The 26251-nt window shown below is 46.0% G+C and overlaps 1 protein-coding gene across 1 annotated transcript in view; it reads right to left on the bottom strand.

Annotated features, from left to right (window-relative positions):
* Nucleotides 1–3069: 3069 nt before the first annotated feature.
* The window catches only part of LOC142491404 (uncharacterized), an 88139-nt gene continuing 64957 nt past the window's right edge, over nucleotides 3070–26251 (bottom strand). The window contains exon 5 of the mRNA XM_075593933.1: nucleotides 3070–5078. Within this exon, the coding sequence (XP_075450048.1) occupies nucleotides 5064–5078 (15 nt within the window). The 3' untranslated portion in view covers nucleotides 3070–5063. The remainder of the gene's footprint in view (nucleotides 5079–26251) is intronic.

The following is a 26251-nucleotide window of genomic DNA, read 5'->3' as shown; positions in this document are numbered from 1 at the left end:
TTGTGGGGTATTGTGCATGGGTAAGTGTCAAGGGGACAGTAGCCCCTGGGCAATATACCATGGTGCATGGGCGGCTTTACCACCTCTCATTTGGCACCGTTGCAGAAGTTTATTTTTACCACCATGACAAGCAGATGCTTCTTGAAGTCCCACAAATCCAGGGCAGTTGGGTTTGTCAGCCGGCACTGTTAAAATATGTGTACCTTGATTGTCCTTTATTTTGCGTTTGAAGGGGTGGGAGAATATATCAAAGCATTTCTTGGTTAAGAAGATCCTTGCAGGATGGAAAAAGAAGGTTGGGTGCCTGATAGTTATAAGCCAGTCCACTCAGGGATCCTGAAGGGTTTATTGCGGGTTTAATTAAAGGTTTGTTTTTCAGCGTTTAAAGCTAAACTGTTTGGCGCAATGTTTGTATTGGCTTTTTGGGGGCATTGCTGATAGGCAAGCTGTTTGTGGGGTCTATCTTAACTATGGGGAGATTATTGTGGGGACAGGTACTTTTGGAGCAGGTAAACATCTTAATAGGGTGTATTAATAGGGTGTATAGAAATTAATTATATACAGGATATGGCTGTCTATAGGGCTTTGGCTGAGGTGCTGATCTGCCCTTTAAGAGTGCTGCGGGTTTCCAAGGTGGTCCATCCAGCAGTGGCAGGTCATCATTATATGTTGCATAGGAATGGGTTTCCATTAACTTTGTAAAGTTTTTCAGTTATGTATAGAAAGACTGGGTGTGGATGTGCAGCATATGGGCCCCATTCATTCCTTTTTTGGGCAGCAACAGAGGCGGCTAGGCTTGACCTTGGTGAGGATATAATTAAGACAATAGGCAGGTGGGAGTCTAGGAGATTTTCAATCTATGTTAGGCTTCAGTTGCTGGTTTAGCAAATGTAAAATGTAGGATTTTGTTACAGGTGCCGGAGTTGTCTGGATGTACGGTGATTCATATAGCTTTTGGGCTGCCAGACTGGGTCCTAGCACATATGGTGCATGGTGCATGGGAGCTGTACCTCCTCTCCGTTTGCACCAACATGTATGTTCATTTAACACCTAGCTCAAGAGTTTACAGGCCTTGTCAGTATGTTATTTGTGGGTTTATATATGTGGTGCATTTTGTTTGTTTGAGCAACATCTACTTTTTTTAATACAAAAAAAAAGAATTTAAATGAAAATTAACAAGTGAGATATGTTACTTCTTGGTTTTGTTTTGGTAATTAATTTGTCATCGCTGGTAGGGGTTTCAGAGTCTGCCAGACTGGGTCTTAGGGGAGATTGTGGGCGAATTACCTGGGGAGTTTTGTGCAAATGGTGTAATGCCCAGTTGGTATCTAATATCACGGTGCCTGACCCAGTTATCTGGCTAGCAGGAGGGGTCATTAGGCAAATGCATATGTGGGCTCATGAGTCACAGGAATGCCCGGGCTCAAGACACAGCCACGGGCAGTCTGGCATGGCTCGGGTCACGGGTTACATATATAACGTTTTTATGTTGGCAGTTCAATAAAAGTTGGGGCCTTTATACGCCATATATGGTGTGGTGTTTTTTGTGTGTCTGTGTTGGTTATATGGGGAATACATGGAGGAAAATGGGGCACCCACAGATCAAGCATTGTTGAGGGAGGTACACATATAATTGCATGTAACTTTCCTTATCATTATTCATCTAAGTGAGCACACTGATTTTATCTGCCTTTCTTAGGTGAAATGCACAATTTTCTCATTTATAAAAAAAACAATTTTTTTCTTGATGTTGCCTTTAGCAAACCACTTATGTATTCTACAGATGCAGTGTCATTTCCTTTTTTATGTTGTTTTACCAAAACTGTTTATCTGTTTAATCTTTTTCAAGAGTCTAAAAGATTGTTTTCCTTTTCTTGCCTTCAAAATAATACTTCTAATTTTAATGGATAATATGTATTGATAACATTTATTGTATGTGTTTCAAAGCTGCTCAAAAACTTTATATTGGATTTCTTCATTTTTATTTTAAACCTAAATAGCTTTTTTAAATTCCTGCAATGTCCTGTGGCAGTGACAAGCTTAAAATAAAATTACAGCTAAACCTCGTTATAACGCGGTGCTCGGGATCCACCCGATGTGATCGTGTTATAACCGGATCGTGAAAAAAATGGCCGCGACCAGGGTTTCCGCGTCCGCTGGAGGGTGAGAGCTGGGATAACTCTCTCAGCTGTCCCATACATGCTGCACCCGCACGCAGGATTTACCCAGCAGTGTAGGTGTGTGTGTGTTCACAAACCCTTACTCCTGATCTCCTCATTTTTCTGGCTCTTCTTCTCTGCTCGGATTTTCGGCATCTTCTTAACTTCTGCCCCCGATTACAACGTGCAACCCATGAGAAGCGCAGATGTCTGACGTCAGAAGCGTGACACAGAATGACCTGGCAGGGAGTGGACAGGATATGCATGGCAGGAGTTGTAGTCTCTGGACTGGGCACTAGAGAAGCGTTTGATCTCAATGAAAGGTATTTCTTTAACTGTTTTTCTAGACAATGTATTTGTAGTATAAACATTTACATGCACTTTTACAAACTTTCTAATAGATGTTACAAAACGTTAGTTTAAAATGATATATAATTATATAGAAAAAAATGTAAGATTACAGACATACTGTACTTTTGTCTTTTTGCAATTGAGTGAGCAGGCACCTTTAGTCAGTGAAAAAGATTATCTTTTTGGAAAAGGCAAGGCATATTGGCAATGGTGCTTATAGAGTTTACACAAATCTTTGGCTGGGATGAACATTGATGCGCTTATTTATATGTAGGAATTTAGAAGTTAGACTAAAACTAACAAGCAAGGGAAACATTAGGTCTTTTAAAATAATATAGCAAATATCTACCAGTGTGTATATACAGTAGATAACATACACACTAAAAGCGGATGCACTGACCAAAAAGAAAAAAAGAACCTTGAATCTGTGCAGAAACTATTGAAACAAAAACGGGGCAAAATAAACAAGCTGGAAAACCAAATAATCTCTTAAAAGAAAGCAAGATCAACATATACCGAAAATGTCCCACATTTAAATACAACTTAGAAGACATGAAAATGGACAAATAATGAGTCTTTAATACTCATCAATGTTTGCAGTAAAAACACGTGAATGCTCCTGAGGTGAGTTATGGTGTTTAGCCAGAGCTTGTGGGGTGTTCTGTAGCAGTGGTGCCCATCAGGTCAGGTTTTAAGGATACTCCAGCTTCAGCACAGATGACTCAATCAGTGGCTCAGTCAAAGACTGAGCCACTGATTAAACCATCTGTGCTGAAGCCAGGATATCCTTAAAACCTGACCTGTTGGGAGGTCTTGAGGATTGGAGTTGAGCATCTCTCTTGTATCTTAAATCCCTTTATTTTGCCCATGCCCTCTTCTCAGCACCTTGGAGTCGCTCTCCGATGTCACTTTTATATCCAGTGTTGTACAGATAAAGCAGGATTTACACTCCTTGGCTTCTGTGGTGTCCCAGGTGTGCTTTGGAAAGCAGGCCCAGCTAACTGCTCTGGGATGCCACTTTCTTTTGTCCCTATATCACGGGGACTCATTGCCACAATTATATCATCGCTGTCTGGAATGTTGGGTAATATCTGAGTATGGCATGGAGACACGCGGGACTTCTTTGGGCCTAAAATAGAATAGAGACCCACGATTTCACTCGACAATCCCATTATGTCACTCGCCATTTTGTCCACCCTCTCCAAAATCAGGTACATTTGGTTTTCCATTGTGTCCCATTTTTCCCGTCTCTGCTCTGGGTGCGGAGGCAGGGCCCGATCAATGACAGGTCTGGTCAAAGGTTTACATGCATTTTGTACAGAGGGATCATAATTGTCCATTAAAAATTCACTCAACGTTGCCAAGCTGCATCTAAACAAATCACAAGTTGCAACTAGGTTGGAGCTCTGTACTTTTGTAGGGATTGATCTGAGTTGGCATGGTAGGAGGTGAGGTGAGAAGGGTCTGAAGCTTGGCGCAATGAGGATTGGAATTCAGATACCTAGTGCAGAAGGAAGTTTCCTGGGTACATGAATGGCAAGGGTTTAGTCCTTCTTCGTCTTTCTCCACGTCAGCCCTGAATTTTCCATCTTTGTAGTTCTTAATCAGAAACATCTTCAGTGCGTCAAAAAGATCTCAGACGCGAGTGAAATGGAAAATGAAGATACCTTCTGCTCTGGATACCGACCAAGATAAGGAGACCGTTTGGTGAGAATTTGCTCTTTGGGACTCAAACTAACTTACACTAAACTCTATGGGACTCTGAGTGTTGATGGCGGTTCCCGAGTGACGCATATCCCGCTTCCGATCTGATGAGACGAGAGGCGGCTTGATGATCTAAAACTACCGGGACCCTTCACACTATACACTGAGCTCTGCGGGACCTTGTGTACTGGACATCGGTGACGCCCCTTTGGCATGCTCCAGCATACGGAAGATTCAATCTGATGGTGGGAATTTCCAAGAGGATTCATTGTGCCCGTGTGAGAGAGGCCACCTACTTGTAGATGACGGTCATATTCCCGACCTGTTCCGTGCACGGTGACCGGTACCCTATGTCATAATCTATGATGTGCCCATGATTATTCACTCTGATGTATGCAGAATACTTACCTGTTGATAGTATTTAATTTCACTAAAACATACTTCACTATGAGCGGTTTTGCGCTGTGCCTTGCTTGTTTTTTTTGCAACTAGGTTGGAGCTCTGTACTTTGGTACGGATTGATCTGAGTTGAGTGGGGCATGGTAGTTGGTGAGGTGAGCAGGGTCTGAAGCTTGGAGCAATGAGGATTGGGATACAGATACCTAGTGCAGAAGGAAGTTTCCTGGGTACATGAATGGCAAGGGTTTAGTCCTTCTTCGTCTTTCTCCACTTCAGCCCTGAATTTTCCACCTTTGTAGTTTTGGGTGCTGCTTTGTTATCTTTCCCCACTTTAGCTTTTTTGTTTTTGGGTGTCTCAGGTAGATGTGTCAGCAGGCGTCCTACGCTTCCTTAGGCTCTTTACTAGTAAAGCAGGTCCTTGCATTTGTAGAAGCTGGATCGATCCATCGTTCAAGCACAAGATTTCTGAAAGCACAAAAATGTGGCAATACAATTTTGGTGAGAATTTATGTACAGTACCACTGACATGACAGAAGCATACAACCCCAAACACAGTCTCTGCTACTGTACATTTATTAAGGACTGTGGAATCAATTGGGGCAGAACACCACCAGAGTAAGTACTGTGACTGTTATGTGCAGTAGAATACTATTAACTGTGCTGTACTGTGCTGCTGCGGTGCTTGTTTTATTATTGTCAATAACCGTACTATATGTCTCTATATTTGCAGATCTTCTGATTTGAATCTCATAGAATTGATGTGGCATGCAATGGAACATCATCTGAGGAAATATGTAAAGCCAGCCAACAAAGAACATGAGAAGGGAATTCTTGATTACTGGGATGAGTATCTAAGTGTCGAAACTTGCAATAATTACATAAATCATAAATAATGTGTTACTGGTTATTGTACAACCATCTGTAATGGCCCCAGGAATGTGATTAGTATAACAATAATTGTATGTTAAACTAAACATTTTGCGTCTTTATTTTTTGTATTCTTTCAGATACAAGTTTCGGTAGCAGCTAACAAGTATCGACTGCTGATAGGGTGGAGGCATCTTGATCATAGTTGACCGTTGGTTAACAAAAGGTGAGATAATCGTTCTGGCTTTTAACAATTATGCACTCAGTGAGGCATTTGTTTTGAGCAGAAATCCTTTTGCCTACGTCAAACCTAGCTCCCTCAGGGGAAGGAGCACATGAATGATTCATGCATAGCTTAGTGTATAGCAATTATTAAATCAATAGCAATATTATTAGTATTATAGTATTATTATTATTATTATGCCAATCCTTATTTAACAATGTATGTACCTTGATTATGCAAGGGCAGAGGCTGAAAATGTGGTGGCAGCAACCCGTTGTAGAAGTTGTATGAATTGATGATTAAAGGGATGTGCTGCCCAAAGTTGTTAATGTAGGTGGAATGTCGGTTCATCTTGTTTTTGGTGTTGGTTGGTCCGTACTGGTAATGGTATTTTGGCAGGTACTTGGATGGGAGCAGATCTGAGTTATCAGTTCAGAAATTCCTATTCAATCTCTTTCTCTTTTGAAAGTTGCCCTAACCCAGGGGTCATCAAACTCTTAGTCCAAAAGAGCCAAATATGAGTATCACGGCGATTTAGAATTTTTCAAAGAGCCATAAATATATTTTTACAAATACGGTTGATTAACCGTCATCACATCAGGCTGTCCCCTCATCATTATTCCCCCCCCCCCATCACATCAAGCTGTCCCCCCATCATTATGCCCCCTCATCACATCAGGCTGCCCCCCCCCCAGGGCTGCCAACAGAAAACATGGGGCCCGGGACAAATGAAAGGAGCAGCCCCCCCCGAACCCATAGCGTACTCCCCCCCGAACCCATAGCGCACCTACCACGAAAAAATATCTTTTAACGCGCAACTTTTACTTAACTGTTTTCTTATTGTGATACAGAAAAAAACATTACAATGCAACCTATTTATTTTTATATTTTCAACAAAAGACATGTGACTGCCTGCCTGGGTGGCTGAGTGGGTGGGTGGATGACTGGGTGGGTGAATGACAGTAGAATGACAGTTGGGTGAATGACGGTGGGTGGGTGAATGATGGTTGTTTTACGGGTTGAATGAAGGTAGAATGACAGTGGGTGAATGACAGTGGGTGGGTGGGTGGGTGAATGACAGTGGGTTTTGAATGACAGTGGGTGGGTGGGTGGGTGGGTGGGTGGGTGGGTGGGTGAATGACAGTGGGTGGGTGGGTGAATGACAGTGGGTGGGTGGGTGGGTGAATGACAGTGGGTGGGTGAATGAATGACAATTGAATGAATGACAGTTGACAGTTGGCCATATTTTTGGCCACCTTATATGCCAACACCACTTCCATAGAGGATTGTTATTTGCTGCATTGACACACACTGTATCTCACAGCGTGACAATGCTCCTTTAAAGATATACACTGACAGATAATAATCAGGTGTATATATGTGTTTTCAGGTGTACTATCACTACATGAGTCTGACCTCTGATTGAATTAAATATATATTATATACCTATAAGGTTTTTCATCAGGACAATTAGAGAATCGTAGCCAGTTAATATCAATAGACTTACACTGGATGTATGATATGAGTCAATTAGACTTACCTATTCTCCGGTTACTTACTTCTATCTGCCACATTAGTATGGGGATTTTTAATAATGTATCTGTGTTTTTAACGATCTATGTAGAAGTAATAAAGTTTTATTATTTTTGATTTCCTTCAGTGACTCTGGGATACTGACCAGATTTGCAGTATTTCACTGTAGGACTATTCTGTCCATTGGTAGATTACGTATATAACTTTGAGTGCTGAATATAAGGGCACATCTTTCTGATCATTCTCTTGATCAACACTGTTAATATTACATCAATATCCTTCTTAGCACCTGTCAATTATTTTGATCGTATATATATGGTGATTACGGTTTCACTCACATATTCAAGGAGGGGTAGTGTATGTATGTATTGTGTATTTGAAAATGACAAACTGTTTTGCATGGAAAAACAATGAAAAAACTTAATAAGGGGACTTATTATTGTGCGATGCATTTGATTCCCCCACATATTTTTTCTTTTCCCTAATTCTGATCAAAGTAAGTTTGTTGTATGTTAATGCTTATACAGTATATACCTATTACTGTGTGTACAATACATGTATGTGTTTGTGGGGGTGTAATATTCATGCAAGTGCTATGGATCTCGGAATATTTTGGACAAATTTTGTTTTTATAAAATGTCTCTTCTTCCTTGAAAGATTGCAGACCCCTTGTCTAGTGTGTATCTGCTACAGAACGTCTGAGGAAAAGTGCAAGGTCATTAACAAAGAAATGCAGTGTTTAAAGCAAGACATTGTATCTTGTATTAAAACACGTGTGAAGTTACTGGTGTACAAGGGCAGAGATACTGTTCAATGGGCAATGCGCCACCTGCCGTATGCAGTACTGTAAATGAATTCTAAAGCACTTTCGGAAAACAATTATCTTAAAAGCACCGGTTTTAAGTACAGTCCAGATGTAGCAAAATTTACTGTTCTTGGTCCCATAAAATATCATGTGTAAATCCCCGGCATTTATTTGCAATCTGCAGCTCTCCTGCGGCCCCCTTACAGCTCCCGAGTATCATAGGTGAAGATATTCAGTGCGCCACCTGCCGGCCACACGTACTGAACTGCAATAACATCATTCTAATTATTCTGGCTGACTGTAGCCGAGCCGCGGACAACAAAGTGTTCATGTGGTTGTCATCTCGCACCTTCTCGCGGTCATCTGTAGCAATACTGTGAAAAGTCTTCAGCTTTCTATCTTTGCAGTGTCACAACGTGACAGATCACCAAGGCATCACATTGGAGCTCCCTGCAATAAATATCAGAAATAGTGCTGATATCTCTGGGATTACTGTTGGTTTCCCAATCCCTTAATCTTCCTTCAAAATTTTGAGAAACGCTTACAACAATTTGGAGCAATTTCTGATGTTAAGATAAATGCAAGAAGTCTTGTCAATGGGATTTCTGGAAAATGTAAAAAGGGCTGCTTAAAACCAAATTTTCATTTAACTGAAGGGAAACATTTGTTAAATGAGGAACAGATCCGTTTATAGCTTTACATTTATAACACATGAATTTACAGTTAATATATAAATGAATAATTAAATGAATTCACGTTGTACATGTAACCCTATGGGATTACCATGGCCTTGTAGGGGTTAATGGTGTGGACCCACCTAGAAAGTGATACTTTCCACATTGCACAGGATTGAGGGTGAGTCAAGCGATGCTAAGCTCCGCTCTGTGTTGCCTGGAGACAAGGACGTCACAAATGGTATATATGTGAGGGAGAAGGTTCTAGATGGAAGTTCCTGCAGGAAAAGAGGAGAGGAGCCTCAGTGTATATAGTTAAGAAGTATTTTCCTGAATGTATAGCATAGACCAGTCCCCATTTATTATGTTCTAGATAGGGACAGTGGCCCTTCAGATAAGGTCACGAGATATGGCCAAGGTGAATCCAATGGTGCCATAACATCAGCTCTACTGGCAGATCCACACATGCCTCAAATCCTAAATCTGTCTAGATGTGCCAGTTCAGAGACAGGAATGGGGTATAGATCCCTTAAATATATTGAGTCGTTCAGGGCCCGAGTAGGGATACAATAGTGACAGAACATAATGGACGTTATGCAGAATAGGGATGGGTCCATTAAGAGAAGCCAGCCAAGTATCTGCCCCTCCCCAGTGTGTTAAGAGTGGGCGCCTGGGGATGCAACTTGTAAAGAGTACAGACAGGCGAGTGCAATGGATGAAAACCATGCTAATGTGTACTCTGTATGTATGAGAAGAGCCTTAGTAACCGGGACACAAATAAAGAGTGTAGTTTGTACTACAAAAGTTCTTTGTGCCCATCATTTCATCTTTGTTACCTCATCGCTCAGCTGTACGAATCCAGCTACCTGAATAAGGTAATGCCTTCTGAGTAGCATATGTAGGGAAAAGCACAGACAGCGCCCTTAACAACATACACCCAAATTGCTGCAACTCTAACCCCAACCAGCAAAATTGAACACCCAGCACAGATGTCTAAACAATGAATTATAATTAATATTAATTAATAAAAGTGGTCAGGAACATGTGGATGTACATATAATATGAATGTGTAAAAAATGCAAATTGCATAAAAAGAATAAAATTGTGTAATGAAAAAAAATGTGTTTTGAACTAAAAAAATTTTTTTGAAATTAAATAAAAAAGTATGTGAAAAATGAAAGAGACAAAAAATCGTATTACAAATGTGTCATAAGAAAAAACATATGCAATAAGACACAATACTTAATTGTCCATGAATGTCCTTTTAGAAGATTTGTATGGTCCAGGCTTTATTCTTGGGCTCACCAACCTCCCAACGATACCTATCAGAAAAAAAGAAGAAAAGAAAAATCGGGCGCTTTTTCTCTTTCTTTTTTTATATATATATATATAAGCGCCAGCTCCATAGCATAATACTATAAAAATGAGAGGATACTTTAATAAAACAGAGAATGGTCACCAGGACCTATACTCACAATGTGGATAAAAACACAATCGATTGAGACAATCTGCACACAGCAGCGGGTCAGCGCAGATGGATATAGCAGACAGGTAGCCAGGACAATTAGGTATTGAAGTGATTGATCAATTGTCAGGGTTCTGCTCGCCACAAACCAGGACCGGATCGCGAGGCTGAGGTGGGGTTGTAAAAGCACCGACCTGAGACCGCGCAGGCTGATCCGGATTGCGCAGTTCGTAGTCATATGTCGCAGGATCAGGATTGGAGAAGACAGCGTCGTCGTTGTAGAAGCCAGGGTCAGGACAGGAGACATCAGGATAAACATTGTTCAGGCAAGAGTTCGGCAACAGGTAGTCAGGAGAGCCCCGCTTCAGCTTAGGAGCGCGGGGTTGGCCTCTGCGCGAGCGACGACCATGGCCCATGGTACTGGTCACAGGAGATGGTAGGCAGACCAGAGTAGCACACCGCTTTGCTGCACGGGTGCACCAGTGCTAAAGCGCAAGAGTCCTGAGCGGGCTAGGGAATCCTCTGTCTCAGCGCAGGAACCAGGACACGGCCTCTCTAGATTAGGGAAAGAGTAGGCCCCAGGAACCAGGAAGCTGAAGATACACAGGGAAACCTCCACTTCAGTGCAGGAATCCAGGAGACTGAAGAACGCAGGGACGAAACATCCGCTTCAGTGCAGGAATCCAGGAGGCTGAGGGACGCAGGGACGAAAACCTCTGCTTCAGCACAGGAGAACAGGAGTGGACCGCTGCGTGAATATAGCAGCCGGTCACAGGAAACAAGGAGCTGAAGTGAACAAGAAGAGTACTCAGCTACAACACAGGAGACTGGAGCAGACCGCTGCGTGAATATAGCAGCCGGCCTTAGGAAACCTGGAGCTGCAGACAACAAGGAGAATACTCCGCTTCAGCATGAGAGACAGGAACAAGCGAGGGCTTGTGGCAGAACAGATAGTGACATCCAGGAAGGACTATGCTCGGCAGGGAGCATTATGGGAAGACAATACTTAAAGGCCAGCGGGCCAATCCCCGGAGGGGGGTGTGAAGGTACTGCTCCAATGAATGAATGCAAGTCTAGGTTGCAGTGATAGGCTGCACAGCTGCAGTAGATACCAGAGGGAGTGTGTATTGCTTTGGTGAGTGAATCCAGGCTGCAGCAAACATCAGGAGAGGTGCTCCAGGACTGCACAATCTGCAAGGTAAGGCAACCAGTAAACTGCGGAGCGGATTCCTTACAGTACCCCCCCCTTCACGCGAGACCTCCGGGCGAACATGAGCACACCTAGAGTTGGGGGACCGGGAATTGTTGCTGAACCGTCTAGGATTGGGGTTAGAGTCGTGGTCCAGAGACTCGTGGTTAGTCCTTAGTGTACCCCCACCCCCCGGTGAGAACTGCGGCCAGACAGGACCATCCATGGGTCTTGGGGACATTGAGTTGTTCCTAAAATTCTTTAGGTGGAAAGGGCATCCGTAAACGAGCAGTTCTTTGGTGAGTACAGTTCTAGGATATGAGATTGATGGAAGAAACATCTTTGGTACATGGCTCGCCTCGCAAAATGACTTGGAAATCCAGGGCTGTGAAGAACCAGAGGGTTCCAGAGCAGAAACGGCAGGAGAACCCCTACAGGAAGCCCAGTCTTTAATAAATGAACCGGACTCTAGGATCAGCGGCCCTGATAGTTGATCGAATACACCAGGAGGAACTTTGTAACAGAAAAAGTCTTGGCTGACCACTGCATGTTGGAATTTGCGAGGAATTTTTCCTCTAGAAGGCTCCCAGGTAATGGTTAGTAAGGGTATAGGTTGGTTGGAAGCATCTCCCGGTATTGGTATGGAAGGTGACAAGGCAAGCAGTAAACCAGGCATAGGGACCGAAATCTTGGGATACGTACAGAGTATTTCCAACTGAGAGGAAATAACAGGGGCAACCGAAAATTCCGAGGGACAAAACCATGGTTTAGCAGGAGCAGAGAAGCAAATAACAGTAGAGCTCTCCAATACTGGGAAATCTTCATTGGGAGATAATATTGTCAGTGAATCAGGAATAGTCCTTGGGATCTTCAAATCAGTAGCTTGAGAAAAAGGCAGAGCCAGGGTAGTGGTGGGAGGGAAGCTAACATCAGAAGCTGAAGTCTGTACCTCAGTGACAGGGCCCTGAGAATCAACAAGCAGCAAGTATGAACTATGAAAACTCTTAATGACAGGCACCTTAGGAGTACAAGGAGTCTTTTCCGAAACTGCAATGGCCCTAACCACAGGGGTACCTAACCTGACAAAAACATGAATTGGTGTGTTTTCTAGTGCAAAATCTCTGATCACAGGACTCCTAACCGATAGTGAGGGTGTCTGGGTTTGATTAGAGAAAAAATCAGATGTATTGATAAGTGACTTAGAAACAATTACTGAGGTTCTAGATTTGCTGGACATGTAAGAAAAAATACCCTTTACGACAGGAGTTTTCATTTCTTCCCAGAGTAACCCCATGTTTGCTGGGGCATATTTAGACACAGTACTGAGGGACTGGGTTTCAGCAAAGGCAGGACAGCTAAATAGCTCAGATTTAAACCCCAGGACTTGTAATATATGCATGGTGACCTCAGACAGTACTAAGGAAGTGACCACAGATATGCTGATCCCTGGAGAATTAGCCTGGACAGAGAAATCAGGGGGACCCCCAATCAGGATACTCCTTGTAGGAAGAGCTTCAGAATCAGAAGGAGAATCATTACCTCTCAGAGTCTCAAAACTAGTAAGACACAATTCAGCGAAAAGGGATACAGTGTGCAAGCTTTTTACTAATCTATATGAAAAAGCGTCACTTTGGGGAGAAAACCGTGCGTCAGCAAACATTCCTGGGAACATAATATGAACCCCAGGAGGGACATACAGACTACTGTATGCTTTTAACCCTAAACTTAAAGAGGAGGAGAACTCAGACAGTACACGGGGGTGAATCATAACTGTACTGGTCTCTGAAGTAGGTATTTGGTAAGGAATGTCTGGGAAACCAGAAATTACTGCAGACTCCATAATGTGGGAACTATGCGCTGAAGCAGGGATCACCGCTATGTGGGCGACAGGCTGGTTCAGCGAAACACCCGGGAGAAGGAACTCTGCGAGCAAGCTTAGGGAAAAACCTGACTCCTGAATACATTTATCAGGAACCAGAACTTTAGCCGAAGTCTCCGGAGACGAAACTGCGGAAACTTGAGCTGAAGCAGGGGATTTATAGCAAAGAATATCTAGGGACTCCGTACGGTTATGGGAATCCCTCAATGCAACCTCTGCTGTCTGACTTGTGGACTCATTCTCTGAGGCTAAAACGAAGGCATTAACTTGGAGGCAGCAAGAATTTACAGGGGTTAATGCAGACAATGCCTGAGAGTAAAACATAGGTAATTTTCTCTCTGTATTAGGACAGACCAGGAATCTCTCCTCTGAAGCTAGGGGCGTGACCATGGCTGACAGAGAACAGGGATTTACCAAAGGAAACTCAGAGAGCTGCCCCACAGAGGTTAATACAGAAATAACCCTGGGAACAGAATTTAGGGATTCTTTCTCTGACGGGGAAAGCGCACAGGACTGCCTAGCAGAGTTTGAAGCTGGAAAACCCTGAAGAGCTGGAGTGACAGATTCGGAGTTAGAAATAGGGGAACAAAGGGACTTATTCTCTGATAGTAGAACCTTAGTGTTGGCTAGTGAAACATATGTATTCTCCAGGGGAACCTCACAGGACTGCTCGGCAGAGGTTAAAGCTGGAAAACCCTCAAGACCTAGAGAAAGGACTTCTGAGCTAAAAATAGGAGAACTAATGAACTTATTCTCTGATACAAGAACATTAGTGCTGGGTAGAGCAACATAAGTATTCCTGATCGGCAGGGGTTAACGAAAACATATCATTGGTGTCAGGGAACCCGGGCATACACTCAGGGCAAGGATCCGTGGTAGACCAGGGATACAGCCAAGCGGCAGCGAAGCTGGCGAGGGGAGGATCCTGTTCCTTTATACAAATGTCCAATGTCATGGAAAGGATATGGAGTGTTTTTTGGGCATCAGCCAACATGAGGAGAGTGTCCTCTTTTGCTATATAAATGTCTAAAGACAAGGCCAGGGAAGAGAGTTCCTTTTGGGCGTCGTCCAATTCTAAAGGGTACACATTTTCCCAAGTTAAAGGGTAACCAGGAAAGCAAATACAAGCGGCCAGCGATTGTTTTAAGTCCCGGAGGCGGTAAACCTTCATCATGAGATCATTACGGCATTTGTTTTGCAAAGGGGTTAAACCTACAAACACAATCAGATCTTCAATCAGGGGTATTATCTCACATAGAAATTGGTATTCACACTGGGACTGGTTTACAGGCTGGGACAGGCTTTCAGACAGAAACTTACCAACCCTCACCACAGGGCGGTCCGAGTTTGTGCGGCCGAGCATACTGTCAGGGTTCTGCTCGCCACAAACCAGGACCGGATCGCGAGGCTGAGGTGGGGTTGTAAAAGCACCGACCTGAGACCGCGCAGGCTGATCCGGATTGCGCAGTTCGTAGTCATATGTCGCAGGATCAGGATTGGAGAAGACAGCGTCGTCGTTGTAGAAGCCAGGGTCAGGACAGGAGACATCAGGATAAACATTGTTCAGGCAAGAGTTCGGCAACAGGTAGTCAGGAGAGCCCCGCTTCAGCTTAGGAGCGCGGGGTTGGCCTCTGCGCGAGCGATGACCATGGCCCATGGTACTGGTCACAGGAGATGGTAGGCAGACCAGAGTAGCACACCGCTTTGCTGCACGGGTGCACCAGTGCTACAGCGCAAGAGTCCTGAGCGGGCTAGGGAATCCTCTGTCTCAGCGCAGGAACCAGGACACGGCCTCTCTAGATTAGGGAAAGAGTAGGCCCCAGGAACCAGGAAGCTGAAGATACACAGGGAAACCTCCGCTTCAGTGCAGGAATCCAGGAGACTGAAGAACGCAGGGACGAAACATCCGCTTCAGTGCAGGAATCCAGGAGGCTGAGGGACGCAGGGACGAAAACCTCTGCTTCAGCACAGGAGAACAGGAGTGGACCGCTGCGTGAATATAGCAGCCGGTCACAGGAAACAAGGAGCTGAAGTGAACAAGAAGAGAACTCAGCTACAACACAGGAGACTGGAGCAGACCGCTGCGTGAATATAGCAGCCGGCCTTAGGAAACCTGGAGCTGCAGACAACAAGGAGAATATTCCGCTTCAGCATGAGAGACAGGAACAAGCGAGGGCTTGTGGCAGAACAGATAGTGACATCCAGGAAGGACTATGCTCGGCAGGGAGCATTATGGGAAGACAATACTTAAAGGCCAGCGGGCCAATCCCCGGAGGGGGGTGTGAAGGTACTGCTCCAATGAATGAATGCAAGTCTAGGTTGCAGTGATAGGCTGCACAGCTGCAGTAGATACCAGAGGGAGTGTGTATTGCTTTTGTGAGTGAATCCAGGCTGCAGCAAACATCAGGAGAGGTGCTCCAGGACTGCACAATCTGCAAGGTAAGGCAACCAGTAAACTGCGGAGCGGATTCCTTACATCAATGGGGTAGAACAGTCCACAGTATACCTCTTGATGTAGGGATGATGAATACACCAGAGTCTAACTCCCACCAGCCAGTGGAGTGTATGGTACAATGTCCTCCTGTTGTAGTGAAGGATTAACCACATACAGATGTAAACTCCATAGAAGCCAGGCAGGGACGGTTACATACCCAATCCCAAATAGAGGGATATGTTTATAAAGCTCAGATACCAATAATTAGAGATGGGCAAACTCTTTGCCAAACTTTTAATTCACTGCAAAAAAATTGACTCTTTACCACAAGAATTTCCCTACTTTTCGGCCGAATTTTTAAAAAATAACAGTAAATTGCAGTATAAGGCCCAGCTAAATCTGAACGCTCTCTCTCTGTTATTACCAAAGCATAGTTGCCTTTTTAATCCCATTATATACCCCGTAATTCATTCCAGCGGCCCATACGGATGTGAATTCTTGCTTTGATTCTCTGTCAGGGTGAGGTATCGGTGAGCAGTTGTATTGTGAAATGGAAGAGATAGCAAGTTGAAAACCATCCACAGTATTACTAAGTAACGGACACAGAGGTGACATCAGAGAGCGACTCCGAGGTGCTGAGGAGAGGCGGCCTGCAGAGATGCTAGACAGCCCTAAAGAATGCCACACCAGCCCACCCTAAACACTAGAGATGTGTCCAAGTTCAGTTGGCAAAGAATTCAATACAATTTTGTGAACATTCGCAAAGCTGCCCCAGTTCTTCAATAAAAATCAGTGCAAAAGTATGGAAATATTGTTGATTTAGGTTCGCTTGTTTTCACTTTCGATTGAATGAATTTTTGCAAATAATGATCAAATTATTTAATGAAAATGCAAATATTTTGCGCAAATGAAATTAATTAAAAAAAAGATAAATTAGTCCGGTTTATGATGGGTCTAGATTTGAACTACTGTCACGGCCCCCTTAAACCTCCAACATCCCCGTAAAAATTTGGGGATGTTTTCTGTTTCTAACGGACTTGGCCGCGCGTCAGCTGCACTTCCCGTTCAGCGCTAATGGCGCTTAACATTGAAAGCGCCCGCAGCGCCGAAAACTACGGAAAACATGCCGCATCTGCCCGCTATTTCAAAAATCGCGGGGAAACGGCCGCAGGAGACTAATGGCGGCCGCCACTGTATCTGCAATTTAGTCCTGCTACACCTCGCTATTGACTTTGTTATGGAGTGCAACCCTGTAAACCTCAGATGGAGACTTTATTTGTGTGTGTGTGTGATGTCATCTATTGCATCTACGGTATGGCTGATTTAAATGGATGTCTTCTGGGGAACTTCATGAAACAAGACTGCATGGCGGGGAAGAGAGCAAAGACGCCAGCAGTGATCAGGACTCCAGAACATAACTCATTAAACAGAAAAGGACTTGCTTTAAAGTGCTGCCATTATATTTTTTATTACAAATTACAATATTTTTAAGAGGGAACTGGATTAAATGCTCTGAGTATTTGTACTTTAAAGATATTATAGCATCAGAGAACACTAAAACCCAAGACAGTTAATAGGCAAATCGTACTGTATATGGAGTTTGACATACATACATACATTTATCTTTGATACATCTGCTGCATCACTTTGCTTTGACATGTGGAGGCTTATAACTTCCATTTTATTCCCTAGTTTATACAGTACATACATTTTTGGTTTCTTGAAAGATGTATTTGCAATTTCCTCAGATATATTCAGAATATTGTATTATTCAAGTTTTACAATATACTTATACATCTGGAAAGAAACATATAACAATGATTTTGATTGAAAAACAAGGATAGTCTACTTCTTTATTTCCATAGAATAAAATGGAATATAATCTAGTGCTCACTTTTGTAATGTTATGAATCCAGTTGTATCACATTCTCTGTCAATTTTGAGTTTATTTCACTAAACAATGTTTCTTACAGTAGCTATTTATGGCTGTGTACAATTCTTACGAGAGAAATTATATATTTAAACATAGTAATTGGATACATACTGTAAGTATGTATGTATGTCTTTATTTATATAGCACCATTAATGTACATAGCGCTTCACAGCAGTAATACACGTGACAATCATATAAATAACAAATAATACAAATAAGAGATCATGGGAATACGTGCTTCAGACATAAAAGTAACATTGTAGAAGAGGAGTCCCTGCTCCAAAGAGCTTACAATCTAATTCGTGGGGAGAACGTACAAAGACAGTAGGAGGGCATTCAGGTAAGTGCGTCTGCAGGGGGCCAAGCTTTATGTATCGTGTATAGTATTAGCCACGGTGCTACTCATATGCTTCTTTAAGCAAGTGTGTCTTAAGGTGGGTCTTAAAGGTGGATAGAGAGGGTGCTAGTCGGGTATTGAGGGGAATGGCATTCCAGACGTGCGGGGCAGTCAGTGAGAAAGGTTTAAGGCGGGAGAGGGCTTTAGATACAAAGGGGGAAGAGAGAAGACATCCTTGAGCAGAACGCAAGAGTCGGGATGGTGCATAGCGAGAAATTAGGGCTGAGATGTAAGTAGGAGCAGAAGAGTGTAAAGCTTTAATAGTGAGTAGGAGAAATGAGTGTGAGATGCAAGATTTGATAGGAAGCCAGGAGAGTGATTTTAGCAGGGGAGACGCTGAGACAGATTTAGGAATGAGTTGAGTGATTCTAGCAGCAGCGTTTAGGATAGATTGTAGGGGAAACAGGTGAGAGGCAGGAAGGCTGGACAGCAGGAGGTTACAGTAATCAAGACGGGAGAGAATGAGGGCCTGAGTCAAAGTTTTAGCAGTTGAGTAACAGAGGAAAGGGCGTATCTTTGTTATATTGTGGAGGAAAAAGCGATACGTTTTAGATACATTTTGAATGTGAGGGGAGAATGTGAGAGGGGAGTCGAGTGTAAGCCCTAGGCAGTGTGCTTGGGCTACTGGATGAATGATGGTACTTCCAACAGTAATGTGGAAGGAGGTAGTAGGGCCAGGTTTGGGAGGAAATATAAGGAGCTCTGTTTTTGCCATGTTAAGTTTAAGTCGCCGGATGGCCACCCAGGATGATATCCCAGAGAGACATTCAGTAAGTTTGGTCTGTACAGCAGGTGTAAGGTCAGGGGTTGAAAGGTAAATTTTTGTGTCGTCAGCATAGAGGTGATATTTAAACCCAAGAGATGTGATTAGGTCACCTAGAGAAAGTGTGTACAGAGAAAAGTGAAGAGGTCCCAGGACAGAGCCATGGGTTACCCCACAGAGAGATCGATAGAGGAGGAGGAGGTGTTATCAAAAGAAACACTGAAAGTACGATGGGAGAGATAAGAGGAGATCGAGGATAAAGCTTTGTTACAAATACCAAGAGTATAGAGAATGTGAAGAAAGAAGAGGGTGGTCCACGGTGTTAAATGCTGCAGAGAGGTTGAGTAATATGAGCAGAGTGTAATGACTTCTGTCTTTTGCAGCATGGAGGTCATTCGTTATTTTAGTGAGGGCTGTTTCCGTGGAGTGAGCAATGTGGAAGCCAGATTGTAGAGGGTCTAGGAGAGAATAGGTGTTGAGAAAATGTAGCGATCGAGAGAATACAAGACGTTCAAGGAGTTTGGAGGCAAAAGGCAGGAGGGAGACGGGTCGATAGTTAGAAAGACAGGTAGGGTTATCTTGCTGTTTTTGAGTAATGGTATAACGGTTGCATGCTTGAAGGAGGATGGAAAGGTACCAGAGTAGAGGGAAGAGTTAAAAATCTGTGTGAGAGTACTGTAGGGATTATAGAAGGAGCAAGAGGTTTTAGTAGAAGGTCGGGAATGGGATCAAGAGGGAAAGTGGTAGAGGGAGAAGAGGAGATCAGCAGTGATACATCCTCCTCCGAGACAGCGGAAAAAGAATCAAGGAGTGCAGGAGGAGAGTTAGGAAGAGGTGTGGGATGGGAGGAGGCAACAGAGGTGATGTTCTGACGTATATATACCTCCTTTTCTTAAAAAAGTCAGCAAAGTCCTGAGGTGAGATGGAGGAAGAAGAAGAGGAGGCAGCCGAGGGTAGTTTGAGTAGAGAGTCAAAGATAGAGATGAGTCAGCATGGGTTAGACTTGTGCGAGTTGATTAGTGATGAAAAGTAGGTTTGTTTAGCCTGAGAGAGGGCAGAGTTGAAAGAGGACAGCATAAATTTGTAGTGAAGGAAGTCTGAGAGTGTATGAGATTTCCTCCAGAGGTGTTCAGAGGAACGAGTGGTGGGAGCATGTGGGAATTTAGCCAGGGTCTGGGGTTAGAAGGGCGAGGGCGGCAGAGAGAAAGCGGGGCATGTAGATCAAGAGAGGAGGATAAGGCAGAGGTGTAGTTCCTGACCAGGTTGTCAGGGTCTGAAGCAGGGCTGAGAGAGGAAAGGGAGGAGCGTAAAGTGGAATCAAAAGCTGATAGGTGAATAGAGCACAGGTTTCTGCAGAAATGAGGGCTAGATGGAGAGGAGGAGAAGTGAGAGAGAGAAAATGAGATGAGATGATTGTCAGAGAGAGGAAAGGGGGAAATGGAGAAATCAGTGAGAGAAAAGTTTTTACTGAAAACCAAGTCTAAGTAGTGGCCATCTTTGTGGGGGCTGGCATGCAGTCCACTGTTGAAGGCCAAAAGAAGAGATTAGAGAGAGAAAGCGGGAAGCCCAAGGGAGAGAGGAGTCATCAATATGGCAATTGAAGTCCCCCAGGAGAAGAACAGGGGAGTCTGAGGAGAGTAAGAAAGGGAGCCTGGATTAAAAGTGAGAGAGAAAGGCAGAAGGGGGATGAGTAGAGGTAGGTGGGCCATAGATGACCGCCACATGGACAGGGAGAGGAGAGAAGATCTGGACTATGTCAGCCTCAAAGGAGGGAAAAGCAAGAAAGGGGGGGAATAGGAAGGTTTCGGTAACGGAAGAGAGAGGAAAGCAGGACCCCCACGTCTCCACCCCTGCCATCACGGCGCAGAGTGTGGGAGAAAGAGAGGCCACCATAAGAGAGGGCAGCTTCCAGTGTAGGGTCAGACTGAGTGAGCCAAGTCTCAGTTATAGCAAATAGAAGCAGAGAGTGAGAGAGAAAGAAGTCATGCACAGAGAGGCACTTGTTAGAAAGGGAGTGAGCATTCCAAAGGGCACAAGAGAAAGGGAGAGAGGGTGACAGGGGATGGGTATGAGGTTAGAGGGGTTGACACCAGAAGGAGTAGAAGTTGCATGTGGGAAGCGAGGACGAGAGCATGTACAAATAAAGCAGGGACCAGCATTGGGAGAGATATTCCCAGAAGCAAGGAGGAGAAGCATGGGTAGAAAGAGGATGTGTGAGGATGATTTGTAGGAGTGTGTTTTAGTGCAGGGGGTATAACTGTGTGGTGTCAGAGGCTGCAGGTAAGAAAGGCGTTAATGTGAACTGAGAAGCGGTGAAGAAAGGAGAGATGGAGATATATGAATAGAGTTAGAGACAAAATGAGGCTGGTGGAAGGACGTGCATAATTTGAAAAGAAGTGAGGTCACAGCAAATATAAAAAGTAAAGGCGGCATCACAGCAATAGTTAAGTGCTGAGATGTGCAGTCTGGGATAGATGACATCCTCCTTTCCAGCGTAGGTCAAATGCAGGAATCAGGGCCAGTATTTGTTGTCCACTTTTAAACTCCACTATGCTTGCTACTTAAATGGGCCACTTGACATGGGACTGCAGACACCTGGGAGCTGCTATGCTGACTGGTTTTATAGCTCTATAATGTCACCTGACTTAAGTACAGCCCAGACAACTTAATTAGCACATGTGAGGGACATTAAAACAGATGGATTTTCTAAAGAGGGTGTTGTCCAAGTAGAAGTTAAATACAGATCAATTGCAGATGGGCTTAATTTAAATGAGGGGTTCTAATCATCACAAACATAACTGAGAAGAGAAGAATAAGATAATATCTGTTAGGTAATACAGTAGTCCTCCCTTTTAAACTCCACTGTGCTTGCCACTTAAATGGGCCACATGACATGGGGCTGCATATATATTAGTGTGTGTGTATATATATATATATATATATATATATATATATATATATATATATATATATATATATATATAGTATTAGTATTAGTATATATTTACTAAGCTTTCTTAAGCCATACGACACCTTACAGACCGTTCAAGTGCAGTAAATGTGGTGCATATGGTTTTGCAATTAGAGGTCCAATTGTGTGTTTGAGTTTTAAGCCTAGATTTGTACCTGGGATGTTTCTCATCATATCTTTTTAAATAATTAAAAAAACAATGTGGAGACTTCCGGTTGGTGGGCCTTTGTAATGGCCGCATGTTAGAAGCTCTGCTCAAAGCCCCCTCTATAATACCCCCCAAAAAGACTAAATCCACCCCAAAACACCAACAGGGCAGGATGGGAACAAGAAATAAAAGCTGGCAAACAAAAAGAACAGAGCAGTTCACCGGGAGTCGGACCGGACAGGCTGCCAGAAGAACGGAGGATTGAAGAGGGATCGGAGGCGAGCTGCGCCGGCACCGAGGTGAGGAGTTAGCTACAGGAGGGATCGGGCTATCGGCGGCTGAGAAGACAGAAGAGCCAACGATGTCTGAGGTCTGAAAGCGGTGTGAGACACAGGAGGCAGCACACAAATGAGCAGGCTCACAGCCAATGGGACACACTGCACCAGGGGGAGCCGGGAGTGAGAGCTGGTAACCCGCGAGGCGCCCCCCCCCCCCAAAAAAAAGAGATACCGGGGAGTGTGTACACCAGTCAGCAGGCAGCGGTGCGAAGGAGGCCAGGGGCTGCGGCTGATCAGCAGAGGAGGTAAAGAAGGGCAGAGGTTCCATAATGGCTGCCGTGCCCTCCAGTGTTTGCATGGATTGGCTGCCTCCTCCCCTCTCCCGCACCACGAGGCGGCGTGGAGTTGCGCGCACAGCAAGGGGAGGGGGGGAGGAGGGCGGGCTATTTAAACCCGTCGCGGGTAAGGAGCTTCCATAATTCCTGTTTTCTTTCTCCCTGCAGGTACCTGTGAGCGTGTTCCCCGATCAACCGCAGCATGGATCCCAGCAGCATGAGGCCGACCAGCAGCATCCAGGCTCAGGCACCCGATTGCAGGACATCCCGCCCGGTGGCCCCACGGAGGCAGTCGCCCGAGGAGGAAGAGCAGCAGCCGCAGCCCTCTCCCTGCCGGAGAAGGAAGCAGGCTGCCAGGCAGGCCAGCCCTGCCCCCCAGCCTCACTCCCAGCCCTCTCCCAGCTCCTCTCTCAGCCGGAGAGGAAGATAAGCAGCCCGGCAGGCTGGCACCGCCCCCCAGCCTCGCTCCGGTGCCTGCTCGCAGCAGAGCAGGGAGGGGAGGGCTGTGCTACCCCCCCTCATGGGAGAGGACATGAACCATCACCCAGCCGCTCCGGTCCCCGCTCCCCCTGCTGCCATGACCCCCCCCTCCCTGCAAAAACGGCCCCTCCTCCCCTCCCAGCTCCCAGCCACCCTCCCCCTGCAGCTATTAGCCATGCTCCCACTGCTGGCCTGCCCCCCCCCCCTTCTGCTGCACAGCTCATCGCCCCCCCTGCTGCCCTTACCACCCCCCATGCCACTGCATAGCACATCGCCCCCCCTGCTGCCCATGCCACCCCCCCTGCTGACCAGCCCCCCCCCCCCATGGCTGGGCCGAGCCAACCCACCACGGCTGCAGAGTCACCCCCTGCGTTCCTGGTGCCTTACCCCCACGCGCCTTACCCCCCCGCGCCTTACTCCAACGCGCCTTTCCCCCACGCGCCTTACCCCCACACTTCTTACCCCCACGCACCTTACGCCCAAGCGCCTTACGCCCACACGCCTTACGCCCACATGCCTTACGCCCACGCGTCCCAAGCCCTCCCCATACGCACCGGCACATTACACGCACTACGCCCCTGCGCCATATGCACCTGCCCCCTACGCGCCATACCCACCGGCGCTGCTAGCACATGCACCCACACACCATGCCCCTGCGCCTTGTGCACCTGCGCCAGACGCGCCTGCCGGCACCAGCCTTGGATCCATCAACGGCAGTCCCGCTGCCCCTGGCTGCGGGGTGCCCCCCAGTGTCCCGGGCACCTCCCCCGGTGGATGCGCCGGCGCCAATGGCGCTGGGAAGCGTCGCCGATCCAGGGAGAAGCAACAGGAGCCGTGCAGCCACCAAAAGACCCAGGACCTGTCACCCAGGTGCACAAGCCGCAGGATCAGGTGAGCATGAAAATGCAGCATTGGAAAGTAATGAGGATGATGTTGATGGTGATGTTAGTGATGGGGGGTCGGTTAGGTCAGGGTCGGACTGTGAGTCCCAGGGGTCAGACAGCAAGAATAGTGAGAGCGCAAGAGCGAGCAGCGAGTCAGACGCAAGCAGCGGCGCAGACAGCGACGAGACCCCAGGGGTAAAGCGCATAAGGTAGAGGCGTTGAGTAAGGGATAAGGGAAAACGCAAAGCGCGCAAAGACAAAGGGGCGGCTTCCACCCAAAGCGGGGAGGATTTGTTTGCAGTCAAAACTAGCCCCCTGTACACACACCTAGCCAGGAGAACACAGAGAGACATAGATAACAGGAAGTATGTGGATATGTTTAAGCTGTCTGTAAAGGGGCGAGCAGAGAGGAAACGCGCGCGAGAGACGGGCGAGAAAGGGCAGGTAGTGAGGAGTAATGCGAACTGGGTTATGGGTTTCATTGTGTTCGGGGACTGTTTCCTTTCAAAACATCCCAAGGAATTGCATAATGTGATGAAATACATGAGTGTGATACAGAACATACATGACGAACACGGGGGGTCAGCGTGGCGGGATTATGATGAGCAGTTCAGGCACAGGTGGTAGGGAGATACACGGTTGAGTCTGGGGAAGATGGACATGGAATTGTGGATGAAGCTAGTGGGAAACACGAAACAGGGGGGTAACGCGCCCTTTCGCAAGGGGCCGGTCGGTCGGCCTGGGAGTCATTCAGCAAGCAGAGGCAGCAAAGGGGAGTGTTGGGCGTTTAACGATCTATACTGCAAACGGGGGAAAGTTGCAAGTTCAAGCATGTGTGTAGCCAGTGCGGGGGTAGCCACCCCGTTAGGAAATGCTTCAAAGCCCGGGGCAACCGTAGCCAGGGGAGAGGAAGGGAGGCACCTAATACAGGCCCCAACACCGGTCAGCCTTAGCGGGCTGAGCTATTGGTTAAGGGGGTACCCCGACCGGGAGAAAGCAAGGTTCCTTGAAGGGGGGTTTAGAGAGGGGTTTCACATACCAGTGGGGGGGGGGGGGGGGTGGTACAAGCTAGGGGTGTTAGCCGGAACTTGAAATCCGCTGCAACACACAGACACATAGTTAAAGGAAAAATAGAGAAAGAGATAAAATTGGGGCGTATGGCGGGCCCATTCGCATCCCCCCCTATCACCCAGTTAATTATTTCCCCACTGGGTGTAGTGCCAAAAAAGGACCCGGACAAATTCAGGCTAATACAACACCTGTCATACCCAAGGGGGGGGTCTGTGAATGATGCCATAGACCCGGAGCCATGCCGGGTACAATACCAATCATTTGACACCTCCATAGGGATAATTAAAACATGTGGGGAGGGAGCACTATTGGCAAAAATCGACATAGAATCAGCCTTCCGACTGTTACCTTTGGCCCCCAGCAGCTTCAGATTCACAGGGTGTAAATTTGAGGGCGCCCCAATGTCTCCCCATGGGTTGCGCCATTTCATGCGCCTACTTTGAGGCTTTTAGTACTTTCTTGCATTGGTGCATAGTCAGTAAGACGGGGACTAGCACAGTTGCGCACTATCAGGATGACTTCCTGCTGGTGGGGCCCCCGGGTTCACTGCAGTGCAACAGTTTGCTGGAGAGTACTAAGGGGATCATGACGGAATTGGGGGTTCCCATAGCAGAGGAGAAAACCGAGGGCCCAACAGAAATCCTGTCATTCCTCGGTATAGAGATTGACACGCTGGCGAGGGAATCACGCTTACCCGCAGACAAGGTCAGGAAGCTTAGAAAGAGCCTAGGTCAGGTCAGGGAGGCCAGGAAGGTCACCCTGAAACAAATGCAGTCACTGCTGGGTCTGCTAAACTTCACCTGCAGAGTAATCCCCATGGGCAGGATATTTAACCGCAGGTTGGAAAGGGCCACTGCGGGGGTAAAAAAGCCCCAACACTATATCCGAATCACCAAGGAGCTTAGGGCAGACCTGGAGGTATGGGGGTTTTTTATCAGGGAGTTTAATGGGAGAAGGCTGTGGGTTACGGACAGCGAGACCAGCGACGCCCTGCAATTATTCACTGACGCGTCAGGGGGGCACGGGTTCGGGGCATACTTTAGAGGGGAGTGGTGTGCGGGTCCATGGCCAGCTGACTGGGCGGAGACAGGGCTAACTAAGAACATGGCTTTCCTGGAATTTTTCCCCATCGTAGTAGCGGTAGAGCTATGGGCCAAGGAGTTGGCAAACAAGCATATAATATTCTGGTCAGACAATTTGGGGGTAGTGGAGGCAGTGAACGGCCTATCGGCTACGTCACCACCAGTGATAAGGTTGTTGCGCAGGCTGGTCCTGCAGTGCATGCAGGGGAACATAAACTTTAAGGCAA

The sequence above is a fragment of the Ascaphus truei genome, chromosome 3, assembly GCF_040206685.1.
Source record: "Ascaphus truei isolate aAscTru1 chromosome 3, aAscTru1.hap1, whole genome shotgun sequence".
In the NCBI taxonomy this organism is placed as follows: domain Eukaryota; kingdom Metazoa; phylum Chordata; class Amphibia; order Anura; family Ascaphidae; genus Ascaphus; species Ascaphus truei.
This window is presented reverse-complemented; position numbering and strand designations above follow the sequence as displayed.